Below are 13281 nucleotides of genomic sequence, written 5' to 3'. Positions count from 1 at the left end.
CCCGCTGTCTGGGTAACCACATGAAAGGGAGGAGCAGGTTCCTATGTACAGTTTTTATAGGTCCCTTTCCCGACTCTTTCTGGATCTTGTATACGGGCATATCAACATTTGGCACACTAAGGATAATATAGGGATCCTTAGCCTATTTATCAGCCAATTTTTGCTTGCCACATACATGTATACCAACGTTCCTCATCAGAACCCGGTCTCCTACTTCTAATGTAGCTTCTCTAACCCCCCTATCATACCTATCTTTGTACCGCTTACTCTTCCTTTCACTTTCAGCCGAGGCAGCTTTGTAGGCAAAGTCTAACCGACGCTTAAGTTTCTGGGCATAATTCTGACGACTCCCTACAGTCTCAGAACTGGTATCGATGCCAAGAAATGCATCTACACCAAGTCTAGGGTGCCAACCAAACATTAGGTAATGAGGAGAATACCCCGTGGTCTCATGTTTTGTTGCATTGTATGCATGAACAAGAGGAGCCACATAGGATTTCCAACTGGATTTTTGTTCTTCCTCCATACCTAATGTATTCTAGATATTGTTCTTTTTATTTCAGGTCACTGTGTCCGTGTCTGTGTTTATGTTCAATAAACTGTGTTTCAAATGTAAAACATTGTTGGTGCATAATTGCAAGAAATATCCACATATTCATATTACTCGTGTGACATTATATGACACAGGGACTTGTACAAACATTATACACAATACACAGCGCAAGTATCTATATACACTTTACATGCACAGGTGTTGGTCAGACTATTATAAAAGTTTGACCACCGTGACAGTACTACAGGGTCTCATCAACTTTTATTGATAAGCTTAAACTGTAAACAGATGTTAATGATGTAATACATTAGAAAACATTAATATTAATACTCCTTGTTAGTTTGGATCAGACCATGTAGTTGTCCGAATTTTATCTTGTCACTGATCATGACGATAGACAATAGTGTTACTTTTAGAGTGGTGACAGTAGCGGTGTTATCAACATTTCTCATTAAAGTTTTGTATTCAGATCAAACTTGGTATATAGTTAGATCACATAGTACATAGTGGACATCTCAATACATCCTTCATTTATGAAGAATCATCCAGAATTTATGATTCAGTGACTCTGAAATTTAGGGATGCTGGGAATCTTGATTTTGACAGTTTTGTACTTAGCTAACCTTCTCAAAAAATATCAATGTTATCTCATCCAGACTGGGACTATAGTTGTATTGTTGTATGGACATCTCAACACACCCAATAGATTACATGAATTTTTTTTCTGTATTTTTGGGCTAAAAACCTTATAAAATCTTAATTGATTCTCCAATTATTAATTAATGATGAACATTGAAGATATTGACTGCAAATTCGTCTTGTTTATATATCTTTTCAGACAGTCATATAACAACATATTCACTTAAAAGCCAAAATCCTGATTGGCTTAATTGATAATTGTAGCATCTGTTACTGTATATACAATACAACTAATATCATAGCTGATACACAAAACATAAATTTGTTTGTTTGCTGGGTTTAACGCCCAATGAACAGCTAGGGTCATTTTGAGGCAGAGTCTCCTTGAAGTAGTTTGTGACTACCTGACTAAACAAAATACAGCAGGCCTGTCACATGCCATCCAGAGCAATTAAGGTCAAGTGTCTTGTTTAAGGACACAACCACGACAGCACCGACAGGCCTGTTTCTCAGCTTCCCGAGAAACACAAACTGACACAGGTTGAGAGCATCAAACCTCTCTCCTCAGATCTTCACCTGAGGTTACAATGGCTGGTGCTCTCACAGAATGAACTATCTTGGCCCTAAAACTTAAGACACATTAGTCATTTAATATGCTGTAGCATATAAATCATTGATGGTAGTTACCCTTTGATGAGGTTTAAGATCTGCCAATTTCTTGGACAAAGTTTCAAATGGATATTCGTGTGACCAGAGGACATCCCACGTAGACTCGCTGTCACCAACAGCATACCCAATTCTGTCAAACACTGTGAACACATGCTTCAGGTAGCCTGTTCCTAGCTGGTAACAAAAATGTTAATTTATTTATAAATTTCATAATAAGACATTTTTTAAAAAAAATAGTTTATACTCTAATGACAAGTATTCATTAATCAACACAATACCTTGCCCTACAAAATCAATTATTTGATCACCATGGTATTTAAAACCACCAGTACATTGAGGATGAGCATTGATAATATCTATATGTTAAAATTCTCTTTTAAGGCTCTATTAGATGTCAGTAGAAATAAGGCATTGTTACATGTTTTCCTTCCACCCATACAACAGGTTGCTTGGATCCAAATGTTCCTGTTTTCCCCTCTGTCGCTGGTTGAATATGAATCATGTGGTCTTCCTTCATCTTGTGTAGTTCGTAGATGTTAAGGATGGTGAGGATGATTCCAAATCCTAAAACTACGCTAGCTGCTGTTATCAATTTCCCCGGACCTCGAGATCTACGTTGGGACGGATTATACATGAAATTCTGAGGAAACAAATATCAGGTACAGGTAACTTAACTAAATTACAGGACAATTAACAAATCACAATGATTACTTTACCATAACAACATTGATGTTTTAGTGTCTCAAGCGACAGAACAATGATATATCAGGTAACAAGTCTAGTCGTATATTATATACTCGACCAGGGACCAGTACTTCCCGCATATGCATCAGTATGGAGTGGAAAGGTGTACAAATTGCCTTAACACCACAGACACATATGGACAAACTATATGTAAATTGCTAAAGTCAGTTAAGAAGGTGTAAAGATTGGAAAGTGCCCATTTATATAAGTTACATGCTTCCACTTGTATTTGTAATAATAGTTTGGTTTTTTTTAATTGAGAAAAAATAACTTTTGACAAGCAATTAACAGATTACAAAGTTCCTGATACATACATTGTTTCTGTGTAAAAATCTAGTATGATGAAGTCACATCAATTTTAAATTAAATTTAATAGATTACAAAGAAAGTCCATTTTTTTTCATGCATTGTATAATTTTACTCTATTAAGGCATGAAATATATACATTTGTACATTGATGTTCACATGTCTACTGACACTAGTAATAATTAACATATTATTGTGTACTTACATATGATGGAATCTTTTGAGAATAATCCATTTTTCTACTATTTCTTTGTTTTTCTTTCTTTAAATTTGACAAGTCATTAAAATGCTTATACCAGGAATAATGGACATAAAATCAAATCTGTAAAGAAAAATAATAAGTATTACAGATATTCATTCTTAGTATATAATACTGATACTGTATAGTAGAGATAACAAGAGAGACCTCACTGGTGGTGGTTTGTTTGTTTGTTTTGCTGGGTTTATCGCCTCATGAATATATAGCCAGGGTCATTTTAAGGAGGAATTTCCATGTAGTAGTTGGTGACTACATCAATGAACAATATATGGCTGGCCCGTTTCTAGTCCGAATTTTCTGTCGATCTTATAAGGCAGCTTGAAAGGCGATATTAACATCAGAACCCTTCGGATTAGCCCGTTTCATGCCAACCAGAGCAATTAGGATAGATTGTCTTTCCCAAGGACACAACCATATGATACAGACAAGTTTGTTTTTCAACTTCCCATGAAACAAAATATGACATAGGTAGGGAGCTGCTGGTGGTGCCAGAGACCTATATATACTAGTATATAGGTCTCTGGTGGTGGTTCTCCTTAATATGATAGATCTAAGAGAACAGAACATTGCACCCTTGCTTAAGATATCAATATCTTCTCAACTTTTTCCATTTAAAAAAGATCAATTAAAAAAGCCAGTTGCTCATGAGTCTATTTCAATTGTTTCATGAACAAGTTCAGAGCTTTTTCTGAGGGCTTTTTGGGACCGTTGGGACTCGTCACTTTTGTCTTTCTTTACCCTCGCCAAAATACAGCTTATATCTTAAGACACTGACCATGTATTCTCTACTGTATATGCAGCTGATAGGTACACTGATATAGGCCTCTGCTCACAGTTTATGAAAATATGAAAGGCTTGCAACATTGCCTCGTCCGTGGCCCACTTTCTTTAAAGAAACGTATATACGTTCAGTTACGTTACACTTGACTGGTTCTTACGAAATACTAACAGTCAGAAATGATGACAAACTGCAAGTTCACCCATCCGGGAGGAGATCATCTGATCATGTCTGACTGTACCCCTACTCCTATAACATAAGAGGCCGCTGGTCGGCTCTTTTTCTATCGGATATTATTTTGCCGACTGCGACTGCGCCTGTCAAAAGTATCTCGCCGTGTAAAACCTCTAACATTGTTGGAGTAATTGTACCCCATAACCGAGTTTATCCTGCAACTGCCACCGCATTGTCGGAATACACCCACCGTATATATTTTTGCTGTATACGGCAGTGACGGAAAACAGCTGTATTTTGGAATCCTAGCACGTGCGTCAGTTCGACTGACCTACTTCAAAGTGAAACTACGTTTAAAAGGCGAACATATTTCTGTCATTTTTGACACCGTTTCACTTAAAAATGGTTATTATTGATGATTATTTTTATGACTGTTGCAGGATAAATAGAATACATGGTCAGTGTCTTAAAATATAAGCTGTATTTTTGGCTCGGGACAGAAAAGCAAAAGTGGCTCGCCAAGGCTCGCCACTTTTGTCTTTCTTTACCCTCGCCAAAATACAGCTTATATTTTAAGACACTGACCATGTATTCTCTATTTATCAACACAAGTGATGTCGATACTGGCTTAATATTTCAAATTACTTTTTCACTATAAAAACAGTAAGAAGCAATTGAATAGCAAATATTACCGTTTTCACTCATCTTATTGGGCTGTGACTCTTCTGTCGTCAGTATTTATCATAATCTCAAAAACGTGAAACTTTTGAAACGACTGACAGTCAAACCGGATATAATTACTTTCATGCCTTCAAACTGAAGAGTTCCACTAATAACGAGCAGACGCTAAAATGTTACGACTAAATACAGAATGTACACATGTTCTGATGTTGAATCAAAGTAACAATAATGGTGAGGAAATAGAAACATCCAATGAAGCTAAATGTGTACGACATGGGATTGTCAACCATAGACAAAACATACAGATTCACATATATGGTACGATAAAGTTAGGACATACTCGGGCTACTGTAAAAACGCTTGCGTTGTCGGTGGACGGAGTGTTGTTCACAGCAAAAGTAATGACACGAGGCCGTGTGAGTTTTATTAATTCATTTGTTATGTGTTACTTTCATTCATGCACGGCCCGCTCTCATTTGATCTCTATCTGATGTAAGAATGTCTATAAATCTTTCGAAATATTCTTTGAAATTTCGCGCCTCTGTTTAAAACATGTGTTTTGTTTGATGACGTCGCTATGGTGTCGACCCCGGGTCGATGACTGGCTTGCCTCTATCGATATGTAGTACACCGTGATAAGCTGACAGGAACAACACCGTTTTATTGGATTACATGTGGAATAGCTGCTGGTGCATACTAGATGGTTATTGATAATAATTTGATACCGTCCTTCAGATTTGTTTTATTACCGACACTATATTGTATATATTGGACGTCGAATTAGCTAAATAACATGACGCTTTCTTGGTAATAACAGGACTGTCTTCAGCCAGGTAAGGAGACTATAAAACGTGAAATGATCAACAAATAATTGGCAGAGAGTGGCAACGTTAACAATTGTATCTATATTAACTTGATGGACACAGTCTTGGCAATATCTTAAGTAAATATTAGATTACTTTGAGTAACAAGTTTACCTGGCAGTGGGAGTATGAACAAAGTTTCTTATGTGAATTTTTTTAATAATGTCACCGATATATATATAATATATTTACTTAATGACATATTGCTTTGCTGAATGTTTCTTTAACATATACATGTATCACAAATTTAAATTTGACTAGTTGTATCAAGTGAATATAGAGTGACATTCAGTTTTACTTCATTCAACAAAATCAACATAATAAAATTACAATTAAAATATAGGTATTACGGTATTTGACCAAATATATGCACCTACCCACCTATTTCTAAAAGAAAAAACTTTTTTTCACCTTGCTGTAAAAAAAAATTCCCCTTGTAAAGGGTACATTTTATTAAGTCTCTATGTTTTTGTTTATATATATATATATACTGTAGATATAAGATTTTATCATCAAGCCAAACTTCATAATCATATATGGATTTATCTTCATTTATTATCTGTCAAATCTGCTCTATTACAGATTATGTCCACAGTTGGAGATTTTTGTAGAAAGAGGAACATTTTTGTGACCAGAAGTTGAGAACTCTATAGTTTCATTATGCCAGGATTTCACGCCTGTAATAAACTTCTTAAGAAGTATGAAGAGGACAAAGCCTACCGAATACATAAAAAAAAGGTGAAATAATGTTTGAATACTTATCATTTCATTGCATTGACTTAAAAATGTTTTTGTTTAAAATACATATTTTCCATTTCTGGTTATTTTCTGTTTTACAATCAGGATAGATTATCCTAAACAAAATTGTCAGGGTTTAGAATACTTACAAATCTTGATACTTCACCGTTTTTATTCGTAAGTAAGCCCCTTCGTCATTTTTGTAGAATCTTTAATCTTAAAATAGTTAGCCAAAATGAGTTCATAAAGCCCTCTGCAAACTTTTCTGCTTAAATTGTATCATTTTGGTAGTTGAGGGTGAGGCATAGTTCATTTATCCATTTAATTACAGGGATGAGGCTTGTTGGATCAATAAAAAATAATAATAAAGGTAGTCTGACCCACACAATATTTAACTGGTCTCCCAAAATCAATATCTAGTGAGTGGAAAAGAAAAATAACATTACTACTAAAATGATTTAATATCCTTACTAGTACCACCATTACTGTTGCATATGCCACCCCTGTTACTCCAGGAAACATGCATGAAACTGTATCTTCACATCAGCGTAGAACTACTAAGAAGCTAAAGAGCTTAGGTTTACTACCATTACTGTCATCTCTGTGTCTGATCATATGATGTTAGTGTCTCGTGTCTTAAAATTTACAATTCATTAAATAATAGTACTAGGATGCTGACCTTTCAGTCCACCGATTATAAGAAACAGTGATCCTCCAGTATTCTGCATCAAGTAGTAGCTAGGATACAGAGTTTTGGCATGCAAGGTCTTCAGTTGTGGCAGTGAGATATAACATTATAAGTCGCAATGATGCATGTGACACAACACAGGGTAAAGCTATTATCATGTTTAGCTATTGTCTGTTTATCAACTTTACTTTCCCTGAAATTTATAGATGGAACAAAGTTTGGCCTTTTATCATTGTGCACAGTAACAGGCTACCTCACATTTTTGGCTGTATGAGTGGAAGATTTACATTATCAATATTTTATACCTGGCTCCTTTTACATTGTTGACTGTCATGTTGTTGTGGACATTTACAACCAACACTTAACTACCATTGACAGACTTGATATTGACAATACACATGTATTTATATGTCAGTGGCTATTGTATAGTGAAGAAGTACATCAAAAGAGGCAGGTTTTTCAAATAATGAAATAGCTTAGTTTTTAGCCTTACTTATAATTCATGCTATACATTATGGTTTGTTGTGCATAGTAGGTTTTTTTTAACTTGTGTGTTAAGAGTTGTGAATTATAATGATTTGTTGTGTAGTTGGTTGTTGTGTGTTGCTGGTGGTGAATTATACATTTAAAAAAAATTGTTTGCTGTTTGTTTGTTTTTGTCAGATACAATTCATGCATCATAAAATCAGATACAATGTATTATTCATGCACATGCCTAAGTTTCAGACAGTCCTAATGTGTATTCTGTAAAACAGTTTCATTGTCCAGAGAAATCCTTATGATTCTGTTAAACATTTTCAGTGTCCAAAGAAACCCAATGATTTTGTAAAACATTCTCAGTGTCCAGAGAAACCCTAATGAATCTGTAAAATATTCCCAGTGTCCAGAGAAACCTTAATGAATCTGTAAAATATTCCCAGTGTCCAGAGAAACCCTAATGAATCTGTAAAATATTCCCAGTGTCCAGAGAAACCCTAATGAATCTGTAAAATATTCCCAGTGTCCAGAGAAACCCTAATGAATCTGTAAAAATATTCCCAGTGTCCAGAGAAACCTTAATGAATCTGTAAAACTTTCTCAGTGTCCAGAGAAACCTTAATAAAGCTAGTGTAAAATATTCTTGTCGTCCAGAGAAACCCTTATAAAGCTAGTGTAAAATATTCTTGGTATCCAGAGATGCTGTAACCCCTATAAATATAAGACCTACACTTTAAATGTGCATGGTATTGATTGATATCTACTGTACTGTACAGCAGAAAACACATTATGTTTTTCATTAAATGTCTGTGGATGTATTAAAAATATCTATACCTATAATATGCTAATTAGGTTAGTATTATTTATTCAGTATTATTGCTAGAAGTATGTATACCTATACCCAACACATACAATATTGTGATAATAACGAGTAGGACTGAGTTATAAAATGTTTACAGATACTGATTAGATTGAGACTAAAATTATGTAGATGATATCACTGATATTGGTAAAATTGATTAAGGTTAGAAATGTTCATTATGTTGATTTAAACAAGATGATTTTGAAGTATCTTTAGGTCTAGAAATTTGACTTACTTGCACATGAAGGATCTTCATCAGCTGTGTAACTATGGCGATTGATTGGTTTGTACCTGGACATAATGATGTCAGTGTGGGCATAAACCATATCACAGCAAGTCTCTGGTAGTGTTCACAGTCCTATAATGCTGTTAGGTATTATAGGTAAATCCTTAATTTCATAGAGATCTTAAATGTAATGAGGGATTCTGGTATTGTTTGATTTTATGAAGAAAACACACAGTGATTCTGTTATAAACAGAATTAATCCAATTACAATAAGCAGCTGTTTATACAGTGAAATGTTGAGATAAAGCAATTATGACAAGACTAGGACTGATTTGTATACGTAATTTGATTTAACAGACTACTGTGTATGTAGTATTGGTACAGTATGAAAATTGTCTGGCAATTTGGTGTCAAGGTCACTGTACAAAATTTGCCTGGCACTTTGATGAGTCAAGGTCATTGTATGAAATTGTCTGGCACTTTGATGAGTCAAGGTCATTGTATGAAGCTTGTCTGGCACTTTAGTGTGTCAAGGTCAGTTTATGGGACTTGTCTGGCACTTTGATGTGTCAGGGTCATTGTATGAAACTTGCTGGCACTTTGGTGTCAAGGTCATTGTATGAAAATTGTCTGGCACTTTGATGAGTCAAGGTCATTGTATGAAGCTTGTCTGGCACTTTGATGTGTCAAGGTCATTGTATGAAACTTGCTGGCACTTTGGTGTCAAGGTCATTGTATGAAACTTGTCTGGCACTTTGGTGGTGGACACATTATACCCTTATTGGGTATTTATGTAACAGGAAATGATACCCTGTCACTGCTGGGGCTCAAACTACTGTGTTTGAGTGGACATCCTACCATTTTGGTCTACAAGCTAGACTAAAAGGAAATTCTCACTAGCCAGAGTTTGTAAGGTGATCTATACTTTTCACTTTTACATAATTAAAAAGAGCAAAATTTGAAAACTGGCAAACGTTTCCTGATCAAGTCTGTATAGCTGTAGATTTTGGGAGGATTTATTTTATATATTATGGAAATCTATACATAATAATACAGATTATCTGAACCAAGAATTTGGTTTTAAATTTAATTTGTCATTTAATAAATTCCAAAATAGAGCTGATATATTTTGTGTATGATGGTGTGGCTATTAAGTTGAACTGAATAATGTGACAGTACAAAAACTTGTTTTTGCTGTTCTTTCACTGTTATATTTGACAAAGATTGAACCTTTATGATAGATACAGAGTGGGATTTAAACATTTTACAATGTGGGAATCATGTATTTGTATGTGAATGAATACCTGTGTAATTACAGGTCGACATTTCTCACAGCCTAGTGGACGATCAATGCTAGATGGCCATGCTTGATTTGACATATATGCCCAGGTGTATCAGAAATCTTTAATCTACATAAGTGGGTGATATGTACATTTCTTACAGACACCCACCAGACACTGTACTCTAACTGCCAGAGTCTAACAATGAATATTCCAATTTCATGTTACAGGTAGAATCTATCTTACTTAAACTTTAAATGTGTCGTAGTAGTTTCCTATGTCATGTATATAGAGAGGTAATTATTTTTCAATTTGTGGTGCTGGGTGAAGTCGTAGTTCCTATATGGTGTACTGTTGTATAAAGCAATACCATATTTATCCTGTATCCTGGTGAGTCAACACATAAACTTTGACATAAAAAAGGGTTGGACTTCTTGCAGAGTATTGAAAAGTCATATATTAGCATTTTCACTGACCTTGAGAAATCAGACATTGATGATGGCATTTCAGTATGATGACACTATAAATAGGCCCCACCAGCTGTCTGCTCTGTCTTCATGACTTTAGCGGTTGTTAGGAGGAAAATCCCTTCACAAAGGATGACTGTTTATCATGTCCACTAAATAATCAGCCAATCCTTTCTGTCACTGTTTGAAAATATTAAGGACTTCCGACCATAGTCCCAGGTTTGAAAACCAAGAACCTGGGATTGTGGTGGTGTCATTGATATTTCACCCTGTGATAAACATTCATAAATAATCTGATATATAATATATATATTTATTTTACATATGACATATAAATATAAGATATTTTATTCCAAAGGGGTATAATTCAACATCACAACAAAAAAAAACCTAGAACCATATTTCTATAATCTAGCAGTAAGCTAGTAAACTATTGATGCTTAATTGATTTACCTGAATAACTAATTAGATGGTGTGTATATGTGAGGAGCATGTGAGTAGTATACAAACCTGATCTCAGCTGTAGATAGTTCAAGTTCTTTATTAGTTTGAGCTTTACAGCTCATCGGATAGGTACATGTATACCTATTATAAATCATTTATACATAGCTAAGTCAAGGTATACAAAAGCTTGGTTACTTTATCTGCATTCTGTTTGGAAGGATTTAGAAATTATTCCTTTTACAACTTAAGGATCCCATTCATTAGATAATGAATACTAACATATAATGTATGATTTTATGATATTAACATACAGGTTTTGAGGGCTTGTATTGGTAAGGCGGCCTGAAGCTGGAAAGATTATGCTATAGAAAAGCTGGCCTATAATCAAAAATAAGTGATTCATGCGAACAGATTTTAATTAACTAACGCTAAGTGACATTCATTTCAGAAATCAGAAAATATTCTTTAACATTACACACATGCAGTTTGCTTACCAACTTGACAGAATGTTTTAACTTTAAATAATTGGAAATGTAGGGGTTGACACTAACTTTATCGCCTTGACTGACCACTCGGCTGCCAGGTTTTGAAATGAGGTAGTCCAGGCTGCCAAAGGTGAAGCCCCTTTTGGGGAATTTGGTAACATGTCCCTCCAGCCCCTTACCCCAACATTGGGGAAAAAAATGAATTCTAGATGCAGTTTCCTGCATTCTATTTCAATTTGAGCATACAAATATTAGATCTAACACCAGGGGGTTTTATAAAAGAAAAAATTTGCAGCCTACAGGGCTGCTGCATGGTCTGAACATTCTGATAGCCCGACAAGATTCCAGGCAGCCCTAGCTGGGCTACTGTTAGTGTTGATCCCTGAAATGTGGTTGTTATGTTATTAAAACTTATTTGTAATGAATTTTTGTTTAGCCATGCAAAAGTGTTTGGCTGTGTCCTGAGTGATTACTCTGAAAATTTGTGGAACCATCCCTGGGTTGTTGAAAACTTGTGGAATCATCCCTGGGTTGAACAAAGTCTTTGTCAATAGATCTACAGTAGTTAAACAGCCCTATCCTGACTGTCAGTTAATCTGGTCAAATGCCATATCCTCACATTAGTGGCCACACAATTTTCCTTGTTGTAGGACAGACAATCTTTCCCTCTAATTTTCCTTGTTGTAGGACAGACAATCTTTCCCTCTAATTTTCCTTGTTGTAGGACAGATAATCTTTCCCTCTAATTTTCCTTGTTGTAGGACAGATAATCTTTCCCTCTAATTTTCCTTGTTGTAGGACAGACAATCTTTCCCTCTAATTTTCCTTGTTGTAGGACAGATACTCTTTCCCTCTAATTTTCCTTGTTGTAGGACAGACAATCTTTCCCTCTAATTTTCCTTGTTGTAGGACAGATAATCTTTCCCTCTATTTGCTGATCCTAATAATTTGATTTAATCAGAGTAAAAATTACATGTCCAATCAGATAACAATTATCAAAGTTATACCAGGTGTACTCTCCATCACAGTATCAGGCATATGATGGCATGAACCTTGTAATTGCATTTTGTATTACAGAGGGATGCTCCATATATGTTCATAGACAGCACTCATGCTAATGCTGTATAATGTCTTTATAAAAAAATGGAAATGAATTGTTGCAAGGAGCTATAGCTATTTAAAAAGATTGACTTTATCACACATCAATAATAATAATATGACTATAGCATTACTGTCAGTCAGCAGGGACAAACAAATTCTCATTGTACAGCCTACCTAGGAAACTGAAAAATGTAGTATTATGATGAAAGAGGTGGAAAGCTCTGTTTAGTTTTCAACAAATAATAAAATAGCATCTAGGATGCATGGTAATTTTCATGTTTTATTTGCAGGTTGCTGAATCAAGGACAGCTTTAGATACTAAATCTCCAAAGAAATATGCCCATGTCCTTGTACGACTCAAGAGAATACAGGTAAGACAATTTTATTGTTTATTTCATATAATTTCATTTTATTGTATCTAAAACATATTCTTACGAGACTAAAAGTAGCTGGAATCAATTGATTGTATTTAAAGTCTTTTGACCAGACTAAATTAAAGTAGATGGATATTAAGTATTTCAAATTAATTACATAATTTGAGTTCGTACATGTGGCATATCTGACAACTTTCCATTAATGTAGAATACAGCAAAAGGAGTTCTTGTGAGATTTCTTTCACATCTTTGTAAAGAAGGATGCTGCAATAATAAGATATATGTTCCCATATCATTTTTGGTAGAAAATAGGCATACATGTATATATATGTATGTATTGTGAGTCCTTTTTAAAAATTTGCCTGAAAAAGGCTGGTTGGACACTCCAACATGATCTATGCATGGTCTAATCAATGATACTAATGAGCAAAATGGGTTGTCATTTATTTGGTATTGTTTGTGTACACGAGGTT

General features: G+C 34.9%; 1 protein-coding gene and 1 long non-coding RNA gene across 2 annotated transcripts; one reads left to right on the top strand and one right to left on the bottom strand.

Annotated features, from left to right (window-relative positions):
- Nucleotides 1-1840: 1840 nt before the first annotated feature.
- LOC117319362 lies at nucleotides 1841-4902 on the bottom strand. The gene is made up of 4 exons (XM_033874185.1): nucleotides 4815-4902; nucleotides 3117-3233; nucleotides 2280-2501; nucleotides 1841-2035 (listed from the first exon to the last, which is right to left on the bottom strand). The coding sequence occupies exons 2-4, from the start codon at nucleotides 3144-3146 to the stop codon at nucleotides 1841-1843; spliced, it is 447 nt and encodes a 148-aa protein (XP_033730076.1). The 5' UTR covers nucleotides 3147-3233; nucleotides 4815-4902.
- Nucleotides 4903-5419: 517 nt separating this feature from the next.
- Nucleotides 5420-12805, top strand: LOC117319363. The gene is made up of 3 exons (XR_004530707.1): nucleotides 5420-5636; nucleotides 6249-6404; nucleotides 12725-12805. It is a non-coding gene; the product is annotated as an uncharacterized LOC117319363 (long non-coding RNA).
- Nucleotides 12806-13281: the final 476 nt, after the last annotated feature.

The sequence above is a fragment of the Pecten maximus genome, unplaced genomic scaffold (assembly GCF_902652985.1).
Source record: "Pecten maximus unplaced genomic scaffold, xPecMax1.1, whole genome shotgun sequence".
Classification (NCBI taxonomy): Eukaryota; Metazoa; Mollusca; class Bivalvia; order Pectinida; family Pectinidae; genus Pecten; species Pecten maximus.
Note: the sequence above shows the minus strand (reverse complement) of the source record. Positions and strands in the feature narration are given on the sequence as shown.